The sequence below is a fragment of the Phaethon aethereus genome, assembly GCF_964289735.1.
Source record: "Phaethon aethereus genome assembly, chromosome: 6".
NCBI lineage: Eukaryota > Metazoa > Chordata > Aves > Phaethontiformes > Phaethontidae > Phaethon > Phaethon aethereus.
Window position 1 is genome coordinate 42,605,976 of NC_138580.1, and position 25,351 is coordinate 42,631,326.

The 25,351-nt window shown below is 47.6% G+C and overlaps 1 protein-coding gene across 1 annotated transcript in view; it reads right to left on the bottom strand.

Moving 5' to 3' along the window:
• HDAC4 (histone deacetylase 4) overlaps window positions 1-25,351 on the bottom strand; it is a 164,755-nt gene that overhangs the window by 105,558 nt on the left and 33,846 nt on the right. Inside the window, exons 2-3 of the mRNA XM_082001548.1 lie at window positions 19,490-19,734; window positions 2,414-2,564 (exon numbers count right to left, since the gene is read on the bottom strand). Of these exons, the coding sequence (XP_081857674.1) occupies window positions 2,414-2,564; window positions 19,490-19,734 (396 nt within the window). The remainder of the gene's footprint in view (window positions 1-2,413; window positions 2,565-19,489; window positions 19,735-25,351) is intronic.

Below are 25,351 nucleotides of genomic sequence, written 5' to 3' on the forward strand. Positions count from 1 at the left end.
GACGCAGCAGCCCTGGCTAGGCGAGCAGCTGTGCCTCGTGGGGAAAACCAAGCTGTGAAGCGCAGAAGCTGGTCCGTTCGTTTCAGAAAGCCTGAGTGTCTATGAGGAGCAGGGAAGAAAGAGCAGATCAACTGATAAAGACTGCAAACAGGAGAAGCCACAACCAGCAAAGTGCTGCAGACAGGATGGCTCTAAGGAGCCAGAAGACCGAGCAAGGTTACTACCACAGAGACAAAACCAAGTTACACATTGTCCCGGGATCAAATAGTGTCTGAATACAGGATAAGGCAGGGGCGGTGGGGAGAGGACAAGGGAGGGCAGAAGCAGAACCAGGCTCCTGCAGGGAGGAGGAGGTTACACAACGCAGGAGTAGAGGAGCAGAACAAAAGGAAAATAACAGGAGAAAGCCTCAGCGGTAGCGTGGCATGATCACAGCTGGCCAACTTGGAGAAGAAAGTCTAAGACAAGTCATGGTCCAAGGCTGCCAGGGCCACAAGGGATTGAATGGTCCATGCCTAGAAGTCTCTGGAAACACCGATGCACAGGACGGGTTCTAGGTTCAACCCTAACAGTGGAAAGACAGGACAACTGACTATCGCTCCTTATCCTGCACAAAATCCGCCTTCACTTCCATAGACGTTTTCCTGCCTTTTGTGGAAGTCATGCTTTTGATCAAAAGCTTTACGATAGCAGATATCATTCATGAGGGACAGGTGAAGGCTCCTGAGGTGAGAATGCAAGGACCTGATGTTATGTTAATCTAAATCGACTTGTGATTTGCTTTCTAAAAGGTACAAAACAATATATTTTGGCTTACAGTGATGGAGGAAGGAGGGAGAATACTACATCTATTACGCACTCTTCGTATTTCAGATCAGGACAATTTTAGCTGTGCCGTGCTTAGCAAAATTTTCTGGTGTGAGAAAAATAACTTAAGTTATTTTTAAATTATTCTTAGGAGCTGAGGCGCTATAATGATTATACACCACAGTACTTCTTCAATAAAAGTAATTTAAAAATAAAACTGTAGCCATGGGAACAGGATCTTCAACTTAACATCCCCAAATTCTGTTTTTTCCTCTACACCAAAAGGTTTCATCCAAAAGGTGCCTTGAAGCTTTTTCCATTTTAGAGGGACTCAGGCATTTTTATGTATTTGCAAATTAATGTAATGAGAATAACCAGATACCAGTTTTGCAGAGAGGCCCCACAAAACATCGGTACAGTATCAACAGCTGATGAGAACAGCAGGGTGAAGTGGAAACGCTTATAGCTTTCGTCCAGTTTGACCCAACTGCCTTTACTTTGGAAAATAACAGAGCAGCCAGAGGAGAACTGAAAAGCATGGCACGTGGCAGCCAACTGGGCACCGGCGCAGCCAACCTGCGTTATCACCACCTTTACTCACTCCTGAACGTTCAATTGCTTCTTTTAAGTAGATTCTGATCCTTTGGCCTTTCTAGTATGTAAAATGAACAAAACCCAAACCAAACGCAGACAGACACGTTGGACCTCCTGCGAACTGCTCTGCAAAGAGAATGAGGTAGGTCTGTGCGTTCCCTCATTTTGGCTGCAGCTGAAAGTCTGCTGTTGCAAGACGCATGTGCAGGGAGTGGGGAATTCAACCTTCAGCTAATTTTTTTTACTATCCTAGACCCCAGTCCTTTCCTACTAGAAAAATACTTCTTGGACCTCGATCTTGTTCCTCATCCCCAGGCAGCATCCCATCTCCCAGTACCCTTCCGTCCTCTCCGCTTCTGCCCTCACAAGCTTCTTTATTTCATTTGAAACGAAGACCTAACAAGTTGCTAGTACAACTTAGGGAGGTATTTTGCCTCCCATTCACTTCTAAAAGAAAATCGAACAAGCAACCCAAGTGTCTTTGATAAGGGAAATTGTGAGGCCATAATCATTTTACTGAATCTCATGAAGTAGATAATGACGCGTGGGAAAGCCAACCACAATCTGTAACCTCATGAAAGAAGTACTTTCTGAATGCAAACACTTTAAAGCTAGGAACTGAGAACTCGGCTACATCTTAAAAGAGTGAAATTAAGAAAAGTAAAAGAAATGCAGTGTGCATCTGGTGTATTTTATGGGTTTAATATTCTGCCTCCATTAGGAATGCTGCCAAAAATACTTCAAAAAATGTTAAATCAAGTAAAGAGACGATACGCTTCCTTTTGAAAAACGCTAAAATGGCATTTAGTAAGACAAAAATGAAGATAAAGCATAGAAATACATTTCTCTCCTACCCTCAATGCCTCCTCACAGTTTACATAAGCTCCCCACGCAGCCAAGCTCTGTCGAGAGGCTATCATGAAGGTTCCTCCAGCTCTATAAAGCTGCTTTATGGCTTCCATTCATCTGCTCTACCTGTCATCACTGAAACAAGTGAGCTTTTGGTACTTACTCTCTTTTCCTTTCTCTTTGTTTTTTAGCTGCTGAAGTTTCTGCTCCCGGTGCTGCTTCTCCAGCTCCTGCTCCTGTCGGTGCTGCTCCAACTTCCTCTGGTGCTCCAGCAGCTCCTGCTGATGCTTCAGTGCCAGCATCTCCTGCTGCTGCTGTGGAGAATGGATGAGGGGAAAAAGAGCAAATTAACACAGTCAGACTTCCCAGTGCTAAAACAGAAGATGCTATTAGGTGACAATAACGTTGCTTAATTCGTAGAAATAGGAAAAATGGCATTTTCCTCATCTAGTGGCTCAGGCACTAAGACTCACAGGTGCATCGTGCAGCCCCATCCTAGTTCAGGACCGCACTTACGCTAAGCCATAGGCACTATATGCTCCGGGCTTCAGGGCACAGTCTGTTTACAGGCACAAGCGCCCTGTTCAGAAAGCACCTACTTTGAGAAAGCAACAAAAAGCTTCTGCCCAAGTAGGTGCTTCCCCAGCCACATTGCTGCCGCCGAAGGGTGCGGCTGGGTCCCCACTTCTGCTCCGCGAGCCATGCTGCGGCCACCGCCGCCCTGCTGCAGCCTGGTGCCCAGCGCCTGCGCTCAGCCAGTGCAAACCACTACTCCAGCTGGACCTTCATTTTCTCTCTGTCGTCCGTTTTAAGTTGAACTCCATTAGGACACTTTTGATTACAAATACTCGCATGTTCAACATGTACAAACTGTCTGATGAAGGAATATTGCGGAGCTCCCCAAGTCAGGCATGCACAGCAAAATACGCCATCAGCACCACGGGCTTTGCAAGACCAGTTGGGTTCCCTTGTGTGTATGCTTTTTTTGAGTAAGTCTTTAATTCACAGACTCACAGAACCATTAAGGTTGGAAAAGACCTTTAAGATCATCAAGTCCAACCATCAACCCAACACCACCACGCCCACTAAACCATGTCCCAAAGTGCCACATCCACACGTTTTTTGATCACTTCCAGAGATGGTGACTCCACCACCACCCTGGGCAGCCTGTGCCAATGGTTGACCGCTCTCTCAGTAAAGAAATTTTTCCCAATATCCAGTCTAAACCTTCCCTGGTGCAACTGGAGGCCATTTCCTCTCATTCTATCGCTGGTTACCTGGGAGAAGAGACCAACACCCACATCGCCACAACCCCCTTTCAGGTAGTTGTAGAGCGCGATGAGGGCTCCCCTCAGCCTCCTCTTCTCCAAGACTGAATTATATGACTTTGCACTCTGACTTCTCCAACAGTCCTTCTCTCGCTCTGTGTGTACATAGAAGAATTCCCATGGACTGGGACAACTATCTTTTTAACTTCATCAAACACCAGTCTGCCGTGCAAACCTCACACCCCGAGCTAAATGCAAAAGGACCAGCTGCCTTCTGGGTATGACCACAACCTGTTTCTGAGCTTAGTTATAAAAGAACTGCTTCAGCATAAAAAAAAAAATATTCTTCCAATAATCTCTCAGGGGAGGTTTCACTCTGGCCCTTCTCGACTCGCACGCACCCCCAGGAAGAACCGAGAGACAGGCTGCCTAATTAAGGTCAAGATTTGCAAAGCTGTCAGCAAACGGGATGTTCACGTCTTGAAGCACCAAAGTCTCCTGCCCCCGTCCACTGCGCAAGTCCCTCCCTGGGTCTCCAAATCCCGGCACCTGGAAGATGTGCACGGACACACCAACGTCCTGGGAAATCTGGGGTGCACCTGCCCAGCCCAGAGCATCCTCCCAGGGATCGGAGGTGGGGGCTCTGGGGTGGTACGTGTCAGCGCTCAGAGAACACCCCGCGTCTTGACAGCCGGCCAGGAGCAAGCTGGGCTGCAGAAAAGCAGGTGACAAATGACAAGTCTCAGCGGCTTGCTGCTTGGCTACCTGCGAGTGGATCTCCACGGGGCGTGCAAAAGGCGCTGCCCCTGGCGCAGGGCTCCTCTCTCGAGTTCGACTGAAAAATTGCTTTTTCTTAAAAAAAACAAGCTCAGACTAAGATCTACCGCCCTCCAATTTCATGTGCAGCCTCTCCAGCAAGACACGCGCTAAAGCAAACTGCTCGGGCTGCTCCCTTCGCCCTTGCAAACCCCCCTGAACGCAGGAGCGCGCCAGCTCCCCCGTCGCCTCACGCCCGCCCCGCGCTCTTTGCGTTGGCAGCTTATAAACTAGCAGATTGATTTTAAGCTGGCAACCTTAACCTTCACAACCCTTACCCCTCCGGCGATAGCTGAGACGTCTCTGAGGCCGGGCTTAACGGGCGCCTGTGCTCAGATACCACCCACTGCTCCAGCTTCACGAAATCCTGTACGTGGATCGGGACCGGGCCAAGCCATGGCTATTAAGTGACGGAACCTGCTCCCTCCAAAAAATGTGTCTCACTCCGTCCTCCTCCAAACCCTGGGCGTAGGCAAGACTCCCACCCCACATCCACGGAATTTTTCCTTCTCCTTTCACACATTTTTCTATTTACGCTTTCGACAGTAATTTCTCATTGTAATTTGTGGCATTGTACTTCTCTACTCTCCAACGTTTCAGCCACGGATACGCTATATACAAGACACGTAAAATTATACAAGTCTATATAAAGAAGCAAAAAAATAATGTAAGAGGTACTTTACAATCTGCCCGGCTATCTGCTGGGAACTCTCGACGGAGGAGTCCCTGCTGCTGCCGCTTCCAAGCAGGCAGACTGTTATAAAACACCGCACCCCAGTTAGCAGAATTTGCGGTGATTGCACCTATGTTTCCCTTCCTAATTCTATTGAATTTTATGTAAACAACAAAAAACCCAGACTCTAAAAACCTACAAAAGAAAAAAGAAAAAAACCCTAGAGAAAACTAGTTATTTTTGTTTTATAATTAAGCAGCAGCTTCCAGTAACACATCTCCATTTGGAGAAAGAGTATCTTTTCAGACTTCCAACAAGTCCACCACATGGTGGGCTTTTATAACCTAGCCATAGAAAGTATGCAAATGAACAATATTTAATGCACAATATGTTAAAACAGGTTTTGTTATTTTTATGAAATCAGGAGCCTTTTCTCTCCATCTGCAGTCGCCTAGGCTTTGCATGCTATGCTTCCCGCAATGGTTTACATACATTAGGACGCTTTAGAAGGAACTGTGCTTTCATTGACATCTGTAGTGAAATGTAAATGAAAAGACCAATTTGTATCTGGATGCCTTATAGAAGTTTCATTAGACACGTATTGTTTCCACTGATTTTGACCCCAGTTTCCACAAAGCCTATTCTTAACATAGTTTTCAAATCTTTTCAAAGTTGAAAACATAAAAAAATAAATATATTATGAAGCAACCTCTCTATCGATTTCCATGAAAAGCAAAAAGAAATCACTTTGCCGGCGCCTGCCGTGGCAGACAGTCAGAAAATGACTACAGAAAACCCATTTGAGTAGGTCTGAACCACAATGTCTTCTGACGGCACGAGTAGTTCTCCGCACTTCAGGCTGAAAACAAACCAGACAGACAGTATGTGACAGGACGCACACGGTCCTGTCAGCGCACACTCGCCGGCTCGGGCGATCCCGCTGCACGGACACAGCCGCCCCAAGGACTTCGGATAAGGATTTGGGATGCTGACCCAAGGTGAGGCTTGCATTGCTCGTCCTTGCTCGTGCTGTTACCCACCTCGTGAAGTTAGAGCCAGAGAGAACATAACTATATTAAATCACAGTTTTCTGTGCAAAAAAGCCCTTCTTAGCTTTAAAACCATAAGCTTTAAAACTTGCTTGATACTAGACTGTGCCCCAATTTTATATTGGGGGGAGAGGGGGGTGTTCCAGTTTAATTTTCTTATGGAAAAATGGGTTTTCCTGCTGATGCTCTGTGAAGAGAGACCCATAAGCAGCAAAAGAGCCCATCACCGACCGACTACCAGGAGAAGCAGGAAATCTGGTAACATACAAAAAGCTGTCCTGTGCACAAAATAAACTGAAACTTCAGAAAAACATGAGCTTCTGCTTCAGTTCAATCCGAGGTAAATTTTAACGGGTAGCGAGCATTCAGACCCGCGTGTGGTCAATTGCAGCGCAGTCTTGGCCCCCCTCCCGTGTCATGCGCTAAACAACTTCTGCCAAGGTAATACCCACACGTTGTGGGCTTGGTCTGGTATTTAACCTTCCCTTGACTATCTCGGTGGGGAAGAAAAAGCCAACTGATGTCTACAGGCAAAACGTTTCAGAGCTGCATTTCAGTGGGACGCAACCTCCCACGCTCGGGTCTTTTGGAAAGTGCTCGAGTTAGGAATTCATAAGCATCTCTTGAACGGCAATTCACGGCATGCCAAGGGACGCTTAGGTGGCTCTGATAAGGATTATTAACTACCGAGCGAGATCGTGCTCACGTACCACGTTAGATCTCTCTTGCTGGCAAATGAATCAACACCAACTCCGCAACGCCCATGTGTTAACCACGCGGAGCTGGAGCGGTGCGTTTTTTCCCCAACTGTGATGAAATTTAAATATTTGAGAAATACAAAGTGATACACCAAGGGAAATCCCCGGCATTCAGGCTAATTCAACTATCAATTTGAGGAGCAAATCGTGCGACAAACACGCGCACTGGATTAGGGAGTGCAGCTAGGAACATCTGAGTCAGGCGCTCTCGCCAAAACAAATATTTGTAAATATTTATAACTATGGGGATTCCTGCATATGTTTAATGTCACTTCCACTGTTTATGAATACTGCACAAATGTTCAACTGTACCTGTAGTTAGTGTTGCTAGTGCTCCTTTAGCATATATTAATATTAATAAATGTAATAAGGAGAATGTAGAGCATTTCCAGGTATTTATCAACCGTCAGCCAGCCATGAGGACTCAGCGGTGCAGTGGGTTTTGCCATCGCATTCCTCAATTGTCTTCAGTTCTCGAGCACGTCTACGTGGAACAAGGACTGACACCTTATCAGTGAGCACTTCCACTGCACAAAGAAACCTCTTTTTAAGGAAAGTGGAGATAAACGGTTTCTTTTAGTGGCTACAGCAGAAATGGAAGGGTAGCGCTCCGAAGTCTTCCAGCAGCCTCAGCCCAGAACCCAGCCAGTGCCCTCCCGGGACGCGCGTGGTGCTGGCAGCAAAGATCCCATTCACCAGAGAGAACGAGGACTTATTTCGTGGAGACACGTGCATCGAGACTCGCATCGCCACTCCTCGATTCGCTAGATGAGTAGCAAGAATGCGGGGCCTTCCGGCACCCCGGTACCTTGCAGACACTACCTTGTTCTTCCCCCGGCAGAAGCCCGGCACTGCTCTCTGCCCACGCTCTCCTCTGCTTCTTCCTTCCCATACAACTGCCATTTCAGAGGTGCTTCTGCCATTTACTTCACGCACCGCAGTAAAACTGATTAAAATCTGCAAAGCAGGAGAGGTTTTGAAGCTTAGACTATGGCTCCTAGGTTTTTATAATATATATTTTGAATAGCTTAATGCAATTAGTGGAAGGCAGCGTAAAACTACCTGTACCCAGACAGCTCACCCTTACTCATGCAGATAATCACACACGCAAGACTGGGTGAACAACAGTTGGCATACTTATTGCCGATAAATGTTTCCTGTGATCCGAAGCAGCTTAATGTTGTTTCCAGCTCCTAACTTGCATCTTGATCTACACCCAAGATCACCTACTGAAGCTGCTCCAGCGTGGTGGGACATCACCCAAAGCACTTTTGCTGCTCTTCGTATTTGTAGGCGATTCCTACTTCCTCGCAGCATAAGGCAGCTAGGTTAAGAAGAAACACAGATGAAAAGGTAGCCTGATCCTCCACCTGTGGGTCAGCATTATTCCTCAGACAGACATGTGGTTTCCGTCTCCAACCAAGGTCATGCTGGCACGGTCCAGCCTGTCTGAAGAAAACTGCAGTCTGAGGACTTCTTCCAGGCAAGCTCAGAGACTTTGTACAGCTACTTCACCTGCCACCCCTGAACAAGAGGCTGGCCTCTGATGGAGGCGATCGCTTCAAAGAAGTTATAAGGATATGTAAGTAAAACACTAGCTTCAAAACAGACAACGTAATGGTAGACGACCAAAAAATACCTCCAAGCAGATCTTCTCAGCATCCCCTGAAGCTGTACTCTTTTAAAGGCTGAGTTAAGGCATGACCCTGTAAGTGCTTTCAGAAGCTTCACATAATTGTCCTCTCGTGTAACACACAGCGAGGCTGGGCGTTTGGTGCAAATAGTGGTTTTAAAACAAATCATCTGCCACCTGCTTTGGCAAAATTCTACACTTTTGAGGGGTTAAACCAAGTATTCAAAAGGATCTGGAGCTCTGAAACTGTAAAAATAAAGGAAAATTGTTAGGTGATGATGAAGAAAGAACTCGTCAAGACACGTACACATCAAATCACCCCCTGAAAAATCATTAGCACAAAGGTGGGAACAAAGCACGGATTTTGACAGATTTCTGGGAGAGCTGTTGTATCGGGTTATTTTGCACAATCTCAACATTGGCCATTCCTTTGGCTGGACTCTGCTTCAATGTTCTTCCCATCCTGTTTACTAAAGTCTCAGGCTGTGGCTCCAGTTTCAGGATTCGCTCTCTTGGCTCTGCCACAGCGTGTTTTCATTCCGGGCGGTATGGCAGATATCTCCTGGAGCACTGAGGGCTAGTCAGAATTAATCGGTTGCACTGGGAGACGGGGGCAGGAAAAGCTGTGGTTTTCACAGAAGCCAAGATGCAGAAATCTGAAAGCACAGCTCGGAAGAACAACCGTCTATCGTCTCCTTTCTTGGACACATCAGCAGCTCAATGTATATTCGGCGTGCCCCCTTCCAGCTATCAGGCAAGCTGACAGCAGGCAGTCCCGCGCCAGAAGTTCCCGCAGCCACCACCTCTTCATTACGCAGGGAAACAGTCCTTCCCAACTGAGAGCTTCCTGGGCAAGAGAACTGATCTCGGTTAGACATATCCTACTGAGAACGTCTGGTGCTCAAGTTTATGAGGCTAAAATGTCTGCAGGAAAGTGAATGATGGTTACATTCGCAGATCACCAACTCTAGTTGAAAAGGCCCCACGTTTATTAGTCGGGCAGCTTACATATGGGTATGTAATTTTGTATTCCTACTTCCTTTCCATGCCATTACTGCTCACCTCTCCTGAAAGGCTTGCACAGCAGCTTCCTCCAGCTAAGCCCTGAATATCTGCAAAGGTACAGTGCTGGGAATGAGCTTGCAGATGACACCAAACTGAGTGGTGCGGTTGACACCCCTGAGGGACGGGATGCCTGGACAGGCTCGAGGAATGGGCCCGTGTGAACCTCCTGAGGTTCAACAAGGCCAAGTGCAGGGTCCTGCCCCTGGGTCGGGGCAACCCCTGGTACCAGCACAGGCTGGGGGATGAAGGGATGGAGAGCAGCCCTGCCCAGAAGGACCTGGGTGTCCTGGTGGATGAAAAGCTGGACAGGAGCCGGCAATGTGCGCTCACAGCCCAGAAGCCAACCGTGTCCTGGGCTGCCCCCAAAGCCGCGTGGCCAGCAGGGCGAGGGAGGGGATTCTGCCCCTCTGCCCCGCTCTGGGGAGACCCCCCTGCAGGGCTGCGTCCAGCTCTGGAGCCCTCGGCACAGGAGAGACACGGACCTGCTGGAGCGGGGCCAGAGGAGGCCCCAGCAACGCTCCGAGGGCTGGAACAGCTCTGCTGAGAGGCCAGGCTGGGAGAGCTGGGGGGGCTCAGCCTGGAGCAGAGAAGGCTCCGGGGAGACCTTCCTGCAGCCTGCTAGGGCTGAGAGGGGCTTAGGAGAAAGATGGGGACAGGCTTGTTAGCACGGCTGTAGCAATAGGACAAGGGGTAACGGTTTTAAACTAAACGAGGGCAGATTCAGACTAGATCTAAGGAAGACATTTTTCACGATGAGGGCGCTGAACCCCTGTCCCAGGTTGCCCAGAGAGGTGGGAGATGCCCCATGCCTGGCAACATCCCAGGTCAGGCTGGACGGGGCTGAGCAACCTGCTCAAGTTGGAGATGTCCCTGCTCACTGCAGGGGGTTGGACCAGATGGACCTGAAAGGTCCCTTCCAACTCAAACCATCCTGTGATTCTGTGAATGCCTTTTGCTCCCTGGCTGCCACTCCAGCCCAGTTTTTACCCTTTCTCCAGAAGCAGAGATTCTGAGAGCCTTTCTAGAAAGCAGTCAGCTCCATTTGTAGTATCCAGCATTTTCAGTTCCTTCTACCCATTCTCCTCTCCAAAGGTGAGAACTCCTTTGCATTTGCCTCTGCTGTGCTTTACGTGGTTATTATTGAAGGGAAGGACAAATCCATTCACCTTGCACCAGGAGCAGGGAACATCCATCCAGCCATGGATGGCAATAAGGAATCTCTGTAAATCAAAGAACCATACAAATTGTCCTGAAAGGAAGAAGCCCCAGATGTTAAATGCTATGTGAGATTTTATCATGCCGTAAATGATCAGACCTCAGTCCTCAGAGGAGCAGTTACATCCTCTGCGACCTGTTCCGGGTGCAGGGAGCAGAGGAGCTGGAGTGGGAATGTTATGCTAACATCAGTATCAGGAGGAGATGTTGGACAAAGAAATTCTGTAACGGGAGCGGCTAGAGGAGTCACCACTGGGTTTTGGTCATTTCATAGAAGGAAATATGAATAAGGAAAAGGAGTGTGGCTGTGTCCATGGATCCACCATTCCCCATCACCTGTGTGAAAGAGCAGCGACCCAACCAGAAAGCTGGCAGCAATGGAAGACCTCTGCGACGTGTTCCTGCCAGGCTTCTCAAACGACCAAGGAGAAAAAAGAGAGGGGGAAAAAAAGCAGTGAGGACGGAGTACTTGCATCCTCAGCACCACTGGCAGCGTGGCTGCTGACACGCAGCACCAGCTGCCATTCCTGTGTGATTTCGGGTTCAGCTCCATGTGACAGAGGGTGGACACAGCAGTGAAGCAGACTGCGAAGTGCTGCTCGTCGTCCGACACAAGGCAGCGGCAGCCCCAGCATCTGCGGTGCCCCGAGGACGGCTGCATGCCAAAAAGGAATGTTCAACATCATCTGATGCTCCTGGGAGCGCAGCAGAAGCGTCGTATTTGAAGGTAACATGCCAGCAACAGAAATACCAAATATTTATCATTTTTTCATACGGCCGCCAGTTAATCAGGAAATGATCATGGAGGTTCATCCAACGACATCATTCGTATTGTGTGTAGACGAGTGAGGTTATTCACAATATGATTTATGTTTTAAATGCAACTTCATTCTCCCATACACCAGCTGAATTTTCTTAATAGACCATAGGCAGCAACAGGAATTACAAGTTTATGGATGTTAATTTATCAGCGATGGCGTATATTAATGGGTCAAAGTTCCTGGCATAACAGCAGGATTCACCTGGCTATTTCTTTACTCCTACCCTGATTCTCTATGTGTTTTCTTTGACTACTTCCGATCTATTTTATTTAGTTCAAAAATAAGATAAAAGTTGGAGTTGAAAAGTCAGAGGTGTGAACTGCAAAATATTCCTCCTTCTGCTGTTTATTTTGAAATTCCAAAGTGAATAGAGACCATAAGGCTTCTAGCTTTAAAATAAAAAAATAAAAAAAAAAACCCAACAAAAACCTCTGTGCCCCACACACATTTTACTGGGAGACAAACTCATGCTACAAAGGATGAAAGAACGCAAGTTTAACCATTTCAAAAGCTGTTCAGACTCCACAGAAAAAGCAAGCATGTGCTACAAAAAAAGGCTCTCTATCTGTTGGGCAGCCAGTGAACTCTGCCATTTACATCAGACATCCAGCCTTCAGAACACCCAAAAGTCAGCCCAGTTTAAGTCCAACTTCAGGAGATCAAGTAACAAGAAAATGCACTGGGTGAAAGTCTTCTTCCTTAGCTTCACCAAAGGAACGTGGAGCGGCCAAGCTCAGAGGGCAATAGGCTTTTCCTCTCCCACCACTGATGGGTCAGAAAATCTCCACATTCTGCTGGAAAGCCGTGAACACCAATGCCAAGAGTCTTGAGTAACGGTGCAAGGAGGACAAGGCCAGCTGTACCAGCAGACTCCATGGACACTGGTACAGGGTTTCACAGGATGAAAGCCACCATGTCCACTGACTGCAGTGAGATCTGTGACTTCCCTTTTGACTGAAGTTTTTGCATCTCATGCTGGTTTATGAATGTCAATCCTGGAAAATAATCTGGAGTTTGCTCCATTCTGGTCCTTCCATCCAACAAATCGTGGCCTATATCAGAAGACACCAGAAGGAAACATGCTACTTTTCCCACATTTAAAGCAGGTCTGTAAGGACCAGTGTAAACAACCCTCCTGGCTCAGCAATCCAGCTTCAGTCCAGACACCACCAACATTAGGTAGGAAGATGCCCAAATTAACCCAGCCTGCTGCATGATGACCTCTTCACCCCAGAGATGGGGCTTCCAGGCACCCAAGCTGTTACAGAATTTGTTGATGCTACTCAACCGTCTGTGTGCAGATTTGTCCTCATCGTTCTCGGAAAAGATCTTGACTTTGAGCATGAGAAAAGTCACCCCCCACCCTCCAAAGAGCGCAAACTCTCTGATCTTGCAAAAGCTTTCCCCAAGGTTACTTCCATCAGAAGTTAAGTTTTGCAGGATCCAGGTTTAAGTCTTGGAGTCAGCTCCGTGCACCAGAAAAACGAGGCAAGGTCACTGAAAAAGAACAGGAAGCCATCTAGAAGTAGTACGAGAGCACGGTACAACGCATTCAAGTAGTAACAAGGCACAAAATGTTCAGTCTGTTTTTTTACCACCGACTGTACCCAGCTGCAGTCTTCCAAGATGAATAATCGTATCATGTCAGAATACAGAGGCAGACACCTGGTATCTCCAGGCTTTTTACATTTTTCTTGGAAACGATGCAGGCTGTGAGGAGCGCGTGGTCTGCAGAGGAGAGGCACAAAACTGAGCAGAGGGAGTCCCTCCATGCTGGCTGCTGCCGGCAGGAAGGATGGAGCAGACACGCTCAGCAACAGAAGTCAGGGTACGGAGTGGGCTAAGAGGGAAGTTTGTCCTTCCAGAGTCCAGCAGGAGGAGCAGGACACAGGGGGAAGGGCATGCTTTGCAGGAACCAAGGTGCCACCTCCAGCGTCCCCAGCCCAGGGGCACCGGGAAGGTGCCACCCAGCACAGCTGCAAGAGAGAAGCAGATGACACTGACCCCATCAGCAGATTTGAAACAAGCACATTTTTTCCCGTTACGTAGGAATCAGCACAGAGAGGTCACCAAAGAGGGGCCTAGGCACTATCAGGGCTACACTAAAAGACACTGTGAGCTGCGCCCAATGAGCCATCCTGCAAGGAAACCTGCCGTTCCAAGGGCAGATGGCTCCAAACGAAAGCAAACAGCAGTTTCTCACTTTAGCATCAACATGACACCTATTAAGTCTAGAGAGCTTTGGGGGGGGGGGGGGGGGAATAATAAAAAAAAACCCCAATAACATTTTCTTTACAGCATTGCAAAATCTGTCTGGAAGATTCCCTGAAAGACTTTTACTCCCCAAACCAAAAATAAGGAATAGCCAGAGAGTTCCACCCCACGCCTCTGAACACGGGGCTAACACCTCGGATGTGTTACCACCTCTCAGTCAGGGCTCAGAAGCTACACCGATGAAAAAAAGATGTCATTTGAAACCAGCAAAAACTAACCGAATCATCTCCTCAGGCTTTATCTGAGCGTTGCTATATACATAAAGCCAATGTCTGAAAACATTCCACGTATTTTTATTTATTGGCATAAAGCCATTAAGCAGCACAGCATACTGTTAAACGTAGGAAATGGCTGTGTTAACAAAAAGAAAGCCACTTCAGAATCACTCTTCAGCGAACGCGTTACAAAGCCCCCTTCGCTGTCGCGTGCGAACCCACGACTTCGCTGACCACCCCGTGCGTGTGGCACGTACAGATTAGCACTCCCTCTGCTACCGGGGTACACCAACGCTCTTTTCTCGGATAACGGGAAAGCCAGGAACGGCACTGCATGACAGAATTAACACCTCCGCATGCCTCCAGGTTAGGATTTCAGGTCCACGAGGAGCTGCCGGGCTCAGCCGCCCGCCTGCGTTGCCATCCCGGCGCCATCGGGACTCTTCTGGTCTCCGCTGTCATGTGTTAACGCTGACGTGCGTCAGCATCCTGAACAAGTTTCCGGCTGTAGCTATAAAACAGCCAGAGCTGGGAAGAGCCCCACTCCGAGCTGGGGCAGCGCGGGGACGGAAGAGATGAAACCGCATTACCCGCCACGTCCCTTCGCGTCTCCGCTGAGCTCACACCGCCCGAGGTGCCGCTCGCCCTGCCAAAGCGCGGACCCTGCCCCTCTCCAACCATCTCGCCCCGGCCCTTGACCAGGAGGCAAATGGAAAAGCTTTTGGTAACTTCCAGCTGATCTTGGCTGGGAACAAGTGACTCACAAAGGAAAAAATTCACTGCCGATTCCTTCGCAATCAAAGGTCAAGCAAAGCTCACACTGGGACCTGCGGAGAGGCTTGCCACCGTCTCACCGGCAACGGCCTGGGCGCCGTATTCCATCCTTGTTTTTGTTTAGGAGGGCGGATTTGAAGGCTATAAATATTGTTACACATCTGGCAAGGCAGGCCCGAGTGGAAAATCCGTCTCGCTGAAGGTGCGCGGCTTCAGGGGAGCGGAGCCGCGGCCTCTGCCTCCAGCCGGCCCGCGGCAGCCGCTGGTGCGCACCGGCTCCGGCTCCCCTTCCCGTGCCGCTTTCGTATGTCAAGCCTCGGCACTCTGCGAAGCCGCGCTGTAGTTGTGAAAGACAGTTTTCTCTATTTCCATATGGTGTGAAGTCTTCATAAGGCTCAGCTTATTTCCCCTAAACGTCAGGGTTTCATTGTTACTCCCCGCATGCAACGATCTCGCTCCCTCCGCGCGCCGAGCTCTAACTGTCGCCGTCATACTTTCCTTCCGCAAGTTTTCTTCACTCACAGCCTGGCTCTCCAAATCGCACGAACCTCTGGAATTTGCCACCCTTACGTGGGGGCCGCTTCTTCCGAAATACAACGTCGATGAAAGCAAGGAGTGCTCGGCGGGGACAAGGGAAGGAATCGCAGGTGCAGCCAATTAGGACTGTGACTACCCCATCGTCTTCTCCTCTTGCATCCAGAGCAGATGATTAAAACTGGGCTGCTGGAATAAAACCAAGTTCCGGAAAATGCCAAAACTTCGGATTTCAATAGGAAAAAGTTATCTGCTTGAATAGAAAAACAAGACAGACATGCCAGCATTTTTCAAGCCAAATTTCATTTATTTAAGACGACCTTAAGATGTAAGAAACATTACACTATTAAATATTACACTAGTGCTTTGTTTGGGGGGGTGGGAAGGAGGCACGTTCTGCCCCCCTCTTCATTCACGTCGAGTCGGAACAGTTCCTCTGTTCATACCGACACCGCAGTAATGAAAGAAAGAAAACAAACACAAAACGTGATTCCTCCTGTAGTAGCTAAAGGATTAACATTTAAAATGAGTAAGCTCCTTAAAATCTTCATAGTCCTGTTTGCTGTAACTTAGCAATGCTGGCTGTACGTGCGTCTCTCCAAAACAAAGAATTTTCCTCCCTTTGGATGGAAAGGCTGCTTCAGAAATGCATCAAAAATGTTTGGGGTTTGTTTTTTTTTTTTTTTTTACTGTTAGCAGCAGATACCCAGCCACTGAATTCCTGTCCGCAAAACTATTCAACGGTTCTAAGAGGAAGAGTGCAAGAGTACTTGAACCTGAACGTCTTGCCAAAAGAGGGATCCAAAGCAACGTTTGCTCTGCATATGTAACTGTACCCAGACGCTGGTCTGCTATACCCAAAATATGCTTAAAATCTAGGAATTGTAAGCAAAAGGATTTAGAAACAGGCATAAGACAGGATAAAGCACACAAATCGCTGCTCAAGTACGCTAACAGATGAAGAAATAAATCCTTTGCACTTGTTGATTAAAATGGTAGATGCTAGACTGTAATGAAAAAAGCCAAATCAAATGATTCTAGATAGAGCTAGATATGCAAAACACAGTAAGATGCAGAAATTCTTCCCCCTTTGCAGAAATAGTTTACAAAGCAATTGCAGGATTTAATACTCTGATTAACGAAGGCCCTGCTCACCTCCAAGGAAACCAGTGCCAGGGAGAAAGTCAAAGAACTGCCATGTTGTTTGACATCAGAGTAAGTGTAGAGCTTTGATGGTTGCACTTCTAATTTTTGGTTTGTTTCATTAGATTTTGAGGTTGTTCTGATGCTGAAAATTCTAACAAAACTGCAGGAGCCCTGAATTTTTGGAAAGGAAGTAAGTAAGTGGGTAGGATGCACAGTCACCTTGCAATAGCTGCTGAAGCTTTGCTTTCTAAATCAGAACACACCAGTGTCAGGGATGACACTGAATACGTCCAAGAACCAAACCTGGCGCAGCAGTAAGGCATGCCGTAAGCTCACTCGAGTCATTACATATAATCTTAATCAACGGAAATCTGGGTAGGTTTAGGTTCCCGAGCCTTTTCTCACCCAAAGTGAGACTTCATCTGTGCCCGAGGAAGAAACTCGGGAATAAAATTTTGTAAATGCAATGAACTCCTGGCACCTTGATTACAATACTGTAAACTCAGGCTACAAAACACTTTCAGCTGAGGAATCTCACAGTTACATTGCTCAGTCTAAACGGTTTCTGCATATTGAACCGTTCTCTTTGGAGACAGGAGACTAATGACATCCTTAATCTCGTCAGTGACGCCATAAGCCAATCGTCAAACGAAGCTAGCTTATTCGGAGCTCCCAAAGAGGACGTCAAGGTTTTGCTGTTTCCTGCATGGATTTAGTCTAACGACTCAGCCTTTGAGTCAATGGAAAGGATGACAGACCGCATCCGCACTCCCGCTCCTCCCCACACCAGAGATGTGCCCAGCAGCAGCACGTCTGCTTAGACCTTTCACGAAACAGGCAAATTTGCATGCTGTGCACTCCCTGCCCGTGGCATTAGAAGTAAAGATGAGGAGAGAAGCAGCAGGAGGCATCTCCTTGATCCCATGTACATGCAGAGCAAGCCTCCCTCGCACGCTTGGAGCGGCGCAGTGCGCACACGGGACACGTACCATGCACCCTGAGCAGCTGATTTTACAAAAACGACCCGAATTCCTCCGAAGAGAGCTCTGCATCTTCATCCAGGGCTACTTCTATACCAGATTTCGCCATTCAAACCCTAGTGCTCCACTTACACAGGATATAAGTTTTTTATTTGCTTTAATATCCCTCCTGCTTTTTTTGTGAGCCATAAAGGAGCTGAATAGCTCAAAGTTTGAAGTCCAAATATGAAATTAGAAATTTTAGGTCTCTGGAAAAAATAATACCTGCCCTGCACCTATAGTCACTGCACTTAACACAGTTGCCAGTTTCTGAAAGTTGTTTTAATCTGAGAGTCATCGACACGTGGACTGACTTATGAACACACATGCAAGAAGTATGTTTTCACAAAGAAAGTGCATCATAATTACATGTTGGTATATGGTTTTGGGCTTATTTCATTTGTGAGATATCATGAGGTTTGTTTCAATAATGTGCTGTTTTATTTTTAAAGCAGTTCTGGTCACGATGACACACTCACTACTGTTGGAGATCACCTTGCAGGTCAGCCTTTTTCATACAGGACGATATCATTCCTATTTTAAGTTTTTCATCTAGCCAAACTTACACATTGAAGGAAGAACCTCATTACCTAATGGTCTAGTTATACTGTGCTAACCGGTTTCTCAAAATTAGATCTCGACTTCCTTGTAACAGGGACTTTTACCCGAATCAGTCATAGTTTTAACATAAATGAGAGCAAATATGTTCCTGTCATCAGTCCTTTGAGCTTGTCCATTAAATCTGAACAACCCTTTCTTGTTTTTAATAGGCAAATATCTAAAGGCACATGTAATCACAAGGAAATAATGGAAATATTTGTCACAGAAATTTCCCGTCCTTTCCTGTTGAATGCAATACGTGAACTGCAGATGCTGTAATGGTTCTTGTGCATGAAGCCATACATATAGAAACGTGCGTATACATACATATACACGCTTATTACGCTTACATATGACTGCATATAAAAATGTATGTACATGCACGCACTTCCCCACACCTGAAGGGAGCACAGAGGACCCGCTAAGGACACGGGCATTTGCTGTTCATCAGTCCTCAAACAGCAACTGTTCTTACAAACCCGGGCTCATATCTGCGTTTGAGAGGTCTGTAAATAATACACTGCTAAGTTTTAATCCTATCTTCCCCACTCTGACATGTATTTTGTATTAAAATGACAGTTATATAAGGCTGAATTGAGGTTGCTTTTTAATATTACATTAACGCTATTTACCACGTGCAGTGTTAATCCCCCTTTGAAAAGGAAGCATATTAGCAATTCCGAAAGCTTATGTTACCATAGCGATAGTCTGTCACTGTGAAATATTTATATAATGTCTAACGTCCTCACTATGCAACAGCCATCTTCTAAACTGTACTCCCTACTTATCCCGCGCGTGACGCTTCCTCTCCGTCCCGTGTGACGGCGCAGCGCAAAGCGCCCGCGCGGTGCCTAACTCGCCACGCAACCCCGAAACATCTCACGGCGTGCAGCCCTACCCGCACCCATGTTCCCTACGCCTGCGGGGGCACTAAGGTCCGAAGGGCTGGTCTGCACCTCGCGCTGCCGGCGCACGTCCAGCGAGCGGTTTATACGCCATTCTGCTCCCAAATATGTGACAGGTAGCCTAAAAGCTTTCCTGTTGAGTTAAATTCTACTGAAATTAGGCTACGCAGATTTTCCAAATTCAGATGTAGGTCTTGCAAGCCACCTGCTGGCAGCAGGGCACAGGATTTCTGAATATAGACAGGCAGGTGGGTGAGGTTTAACGTGACGCCGGCTTACCTGGCTTCCTCTCCTCAACGTTATCCCGCTCTTAGATCTCAGTGCTTGCAGCTCTTTACAAAAGGCCGTTCCCTAAACAGGGCTTACCAAGACCAAAACGGTGTCTCCACCCCAAAAATAAATTACTCTGTGCGTCTCCTCCTGGTGAGGGGACGCTTTCGCACGCCACCCGACGCAGGGCTGCCCGTCACTTACTTTGATGTGCTCATGCAGCTGGGCCTCGTGCTGCCGGGAGAGCTGCTCGTGCTGCCGCTGGAACTCGGCGATGAGGATCTGTCTTTGGATCTGCTGTTTCTGCTTCAGCGCCAGGAGCTCCTGCTGGAGCTGCTGTTCTCGCAGCGTCGGCTCCGTCACAGGCATGGAAAACTGGTGGTCCAAGCGCAGGTCCATCGGGACTGAAGTCGGTGCAACTTGCAAGGGCAGTGCTGTGGTCACATCAACTGCAAATATGAAGAGACAACAGCAGAGATGAATTTATTCCTCGTTCACACAGGGGTACCGTATAGTTTTTATACAGGGCCCAGCAAAGACCTTGAGGAACCAATCAAGAACACCACCATTAGCCTCCCACCATTTTTAAATGGTAAAAAAGCACTACGGGAATTCAGAGTTCAAGCATTCTTCCTCCAGCCGCCACCTCCTACAAAAACGTGCATTTTCTAACAGCGAAGGACTTCAACACATCGCACATGACCCCTTCCAATACCATTCCGATACCAGTCCGTATGTTCAAAACCCAAACTCCGTTCCAGTCTTCTAGCATCACATGAAATGAGAAGGATAAAGATTAATCTAAGACTTCACAGAAAGGATCAATCTTGACTTATGACGGACCAAATGAGGGCGTCGGGAACACGAGGGTCCCACTTTAAAAAACTTACGCAGAAAAACGCTATGCGCTTTATCCTTTATAACAAGTTTTGGGAAGGAGCTTAGCCAAAAGCAAACGGGTAGCGAAGTAGCTAAGAAAAATTCTTAAGTGCTTCGGTGACAGACCGAATTTGCTTCCACCAGGAAGGCACAAACGCATCTCGCAGGTAGCGATAGGGAGCAGGTGCCGCAGTGGTGACGATGCAAAGACTTGCCTCTGTCAAACTCCAAGCGCGATAAACCTGAAGCACAAGCAAGGCTGCAGCAGAGAATGATAACGTGTACCAAGAGGACCTGTAACTCAGCATCATCGTAAGAGATGCATGCTAGGAGAAGACGAAAGGGAAAACTATCACCTTGATTGTCTGTGTAGTAAAGATCAGTTCTTTGCTCACAGAAAAAGCACCTCCCTGAAGACAACGGGCTTCTGGTAAAAAAGGGCAGCAACGGACATCTACAAAAAATACCTTTGCAATAACAGAACTCGGCTTGTTTCGGCTAAAAAAAAAAAAAAAAAAAAATACTGCCATCCCATGAATGACTAAAATTTCTAAATTCCACCTGAATGACAGTTCTGCTTTCCACATGTACCCCGTACTTCTGCCACCTTTAATGCCTCTCTCTACAGAGCAATCACTCAATAACCCTTCTGGTACCTTTGACCATCATCTGCAGAAAAAAAAGAGGCAAACCCTTCAAAAACACTGAGCTTCAACAAAATTAGAAAGTAAAGGGTTGAGGTTTTTATTTTACCTAGTCTTTTCTTTTTTAATATTTAAGAGGTGTTTGCGCAAGGTTGGGAGGGAGCGTCAGCTGGATCAGTTGCACATCTGCTAAGACTCGTGAAAGGGGAAGGCTGTGGGATCTCACGGGGGTAGAGATGCCGCCCACCTACAAAACCATCGGTACAAGCCACCACGAGGCCAGCCCCAGCAGGACAGACTTCCTGCCAAAGCAAAAACACAGGCAGTTTTACTATGCAAAAGCTGATTTCTCCCTGCCTACAAATAAATCAGCTGGTGAAATAAATCCAGTTCAAAAGGAAAAAGCATGGAAAACGTTTAGGAACCACAAAAGGCTTGAGGAAGAGTTTTACTAAGACGGACCGCCAGCCTCCACCACCTGTATGTCACCTGTGAAAATAGTACTTGAAAAGGAACTTTCATTTTATCCAAAATTAAACTCGTATTTCACTCCAAGCCTGATCATTAAACCCTAGGTCCGACTGCAGCCACCTCCTCAAGGACGTGAGACAGGAGCGCAGGACAAGTTGACTCTGTCCTTCCAAGCAGCACGTCCTTGGAGGTCACTTGAAATCAACTGTAAGTCGTTGGGAATAAACGAGGACCCTGTGCCGAGCGTGGCACGCAGCCCCAGTCACACAAGCCACATCACCGTCACCCTTCTGTGCCATCCCCCGGAGAGAGCCAGCGTGACACCCAGCAAACGCCCACACGTAACCTCTCTCAGGGCATTGGTATCATCAGTCCCAGAGAAAGAGTTTCACCAGGGTTTTCCCCAAACGTGATCCATTTCTTTATTTTTGCCAGTAATTGAGAAATGTGTAAGAAATCGATGCTGGTAAAATCTGAAGCTAAACGAAGCATAGAGGCACAGGAAAATAAAACTGTAAAAAAAGTAAAATAGTGGAGTAATTCAGAAAAATCTGGGGTGTTTTGTAAGTTGGCCCCACGTAAACCAAAATTAACTGCCCTGCTGCCAAGGGCAAGGCCATAACGCAGGGACAGGGACCACCGGAAAAGCAACTCCATCCCAGACGGCAGCTCCTTGGAAAGGGGGACACTGAACAAAGCGGTGGGGTTTTAAAAAGCACAGCCAGGCCAACGCTGCTGGGGCTGAAGGCAGAAAACAAAACCAGAATCACGTACCAAGAGATGAATGTAGACATTCTGCTCGGTCTACACAAGACCAATTCCAGGGAGAACGTCATCGCCTCTTCAAAACCAGAGAAATATAGTTTAGTAGAGAAATATAGCTTCGTGTAGGAAATGGAAAGCACAGTAGAAAAAAAAAAACAACAAACCCCAAACCATTGCTTTTATTTGAAAATAAACGTGCAAAAAAAAGGGGGGAGGACGCTACAGAGAGAAAATTATCTGAGCGGAGTTTCTTAACACTTCTGGAGAAGAGGGGTCGTGGTTTTGCGTACCCCACAGCCGGCAGCCCCGCGTGCCCAGGCGCTCCCCCGAGGCTGGGAACGCAACGCTACCCACCAGCCCCGCCACGCCGCCCCTCCTGCCCAGCACCTATAGGGACCTATAGGGTGCAGGGGCCGCCTCCGTCACACACGTCCCCCCCAAAGCTGCAGGAGCCGCGTCCTTCCCCCTCCCTGCGCTCCCCTTGTGCCGGGGAGGAGGAGACTTTTTTTTTTTTTTTTTGGATGGAAACATTTTCTGCAAAAGGTCACATTACTGGAAGTGTTGCTATTTTTCAACCCACAAGCTCTTCCCTCCACTTCCCTATTGTTTTCCTTCCTGTGGCCTTTTCTCCGCTCCCCTCTCTCCCCCGCAGGACCAGAGCCGGGATTCCTCGCTGCGGGTCGCCGAGCCAGGGATTTCGGGGAGAACGCCACGCTCTCTCCCGTAGGTAACCGTTCAAACCCACCTAAAAACCACGTTCCGAAGCCCTCCTCGGGAACGGCTGACGGTCTCCTACATGGTCGGCACCGCGGGCAGCCCCTTCCCATTCCTGCCCACGGAGCATCCCTATGGCAACTGCTGCAGCCGCTCGTGGAGGAAAAACCCTTCCTCCGTTTTCCCCGCGCGCGAGTGGGAGCCGCCAGCTCAGAGCTGGCCGTGCGGAGGCTTTCTCGTTTCACGGACTATCGCTTCAGAAGCTTCTCCTCTCAGATGCGAGGCTTGAAATTAGACCCAGGTTTGCCAGGATTTCAGAGTGACAGAAGGACATTTTGGATTCCTCGGGCACTGCTCGAGCTCGGGCAACCCCGTAACAGCCCTATATCTATACGGTACCTGCGCCAGCAGCACGGTGTATGGGCCAAGAGGTGCAACCTGAACCCATCACCTGTCCCAAGGACTGTGGGAAACAGGACGTGTCCTGGAAAAGCACAAGAGAAAAGTTTCCAGGCCAGCAAAAATCCCAGTGGTGTGTTGGATCTTTATAGAGACTGGGGAGGAAATTAAAAAGAAAAAAAAAGTCCCAATGCAAACTAGGTATTTGCAGCTATTTGGTCGAAACCAAAAAGAACACCCCAAAAGCAACCCACCTTCGAGAACACGATGCGCCGTGGCTGTCAAGAACCCAACGCACCCGCCCGCATACGGACAGTATATCCTGAGCACTGCTAATGCAATCGCTGTACGTTACGAACGACACGCAGCGATTAGTCCTGGCATAGCAGCGTTTTTATCGCGTGGCAAACCTGGAGGAACTCCACGGGCTGCCGCGCCATTTCACAGCTTTTCCCAGCCTTAGGTCCACTTTCAAAAGAAGCCCGAACAGAATCGTACAACCCAGCTTGGTCTTACCCCACCGAATCAGACCTATAGGCATCATCCAACGTAAGGACGTAGACACGTCTGACCATCACCAACGCACGGAGTCCACGTGGAAAAGATGTCCTGGCAAGCGTTGGGTACGGAGACGAGCAGAGCGCTGCTGGAGCTCCCCTACTATGCCCTCCCCCCCAAATTTATAGACAAATACCCCAGAGCTCCAAAACTCCCCAAGGATCATCTTGAGTATGATTTAACACAACTTTATAGCCCCCGAGGCTCCAGGAGAGCTCGAAACAGTTAATCCTAGAGGATCAAACCCGGTGAGTCAGTAAACCAAACAGCGCAGCGGGCTCTGTGAATCATAAGCCTTTTAAATGCGTTGACTATTTTTACGTCCGGCCAAAGATTTCTGAGCACCTGGCAATAACGTCTCCCATCTTTTATACACGTGGACTAAAGGTCAGCGTTACTAATAACGAGGAAGCAGTCACTCGCTCCCGCTTACCCAGTCTCCACGTAAATCTGTTTATCTTCACTACAGCTCACTCAATTTGTTAACGCTGTTTAGGCTAAATGCGATTTCCCTTGAAACCCGCGTGCGTTTCTCTACACACACCTTTACGATCCAAACGCCGCGTTTCCTAAAAGTGGAAGACAAAAGCTTTCACCACATTAAAATAAATCCAATTTCAGCCAGAAGGAACACACTACTCCTCGTGATAATGAATGACTCCTGCTTTACTCCCTAGAAAGAGCCTTAAAACTCGAGGAACCTCCCATTTCCCATCCGAAGGGTCTCATCCCCCCCGAAACGCCCGACGCACGGGGCGCCAGCTGCAGAGATCGCGACCACAATTCCCATTCAGAGTCCCGGCGGAGGCTGCGTCATCCCCGACTCGTACTATTTCAGTCTCAAAAAACCCCCTATTTGAAATGCCATGAGCTCCCCACAGAAGCGGCGAGTGCTTCTGACCTACGGAGCCCTCCCGAAAACAATAAAACCTTCTCCGCTTAATGAACACATCATCAAAACAAAAAGGCCTGTATTCTTATGAATATTTTATGGTAGACTAGAAAATTGCTTTTATAGGTTCTGCCTTGAGAACATATTAATACAATCAGATTCATGACGTTAGCAAAAGCACAAAGACTATATTCAGAGTTTTAATGAGAGATGCCAAACCCATGAATTAGAAGACAAGATCGCGATTATGAATAATAAACTATCTCATGTTCTGCCTGCCTTTTCCTTCCCTGGAGGAACAGAAGGAGAAAACAGGAGGAATATTTTTTTTTTTTTTTTAACCTAGGCATAGAGGGATTTTTTTCACAGTCAAGTTACCATTGTTTTTATACCAAGTTAGAAACACTCCGCTGGTTTTTTTTTTTCCCCTCCCAAAATAAATAAAACATGGCTATGCATCAAAGCCTGCCTGTGTGTTGTACGTTAATTAAGACCTAAAGCATTCTAGTCCCCATCGATCGCCGGCACAGGGCGGCCTCGTGGTTGAGGCTGTAAATTTGACGTCTCGCAGCTTGCCCGTACCGCCGCTGAGTGGAAGTCATCTTAAATACATTTCAGTCATTAAACACACTCGCTGTAAACAAACTGATAATCTCAAACCTGAAAGCAAGGGTACGTTTTCTACCAAAAAAATGCTTGACATTAAAATCATTTCACATAAAGGCTGCAGAGAAACACGTTACC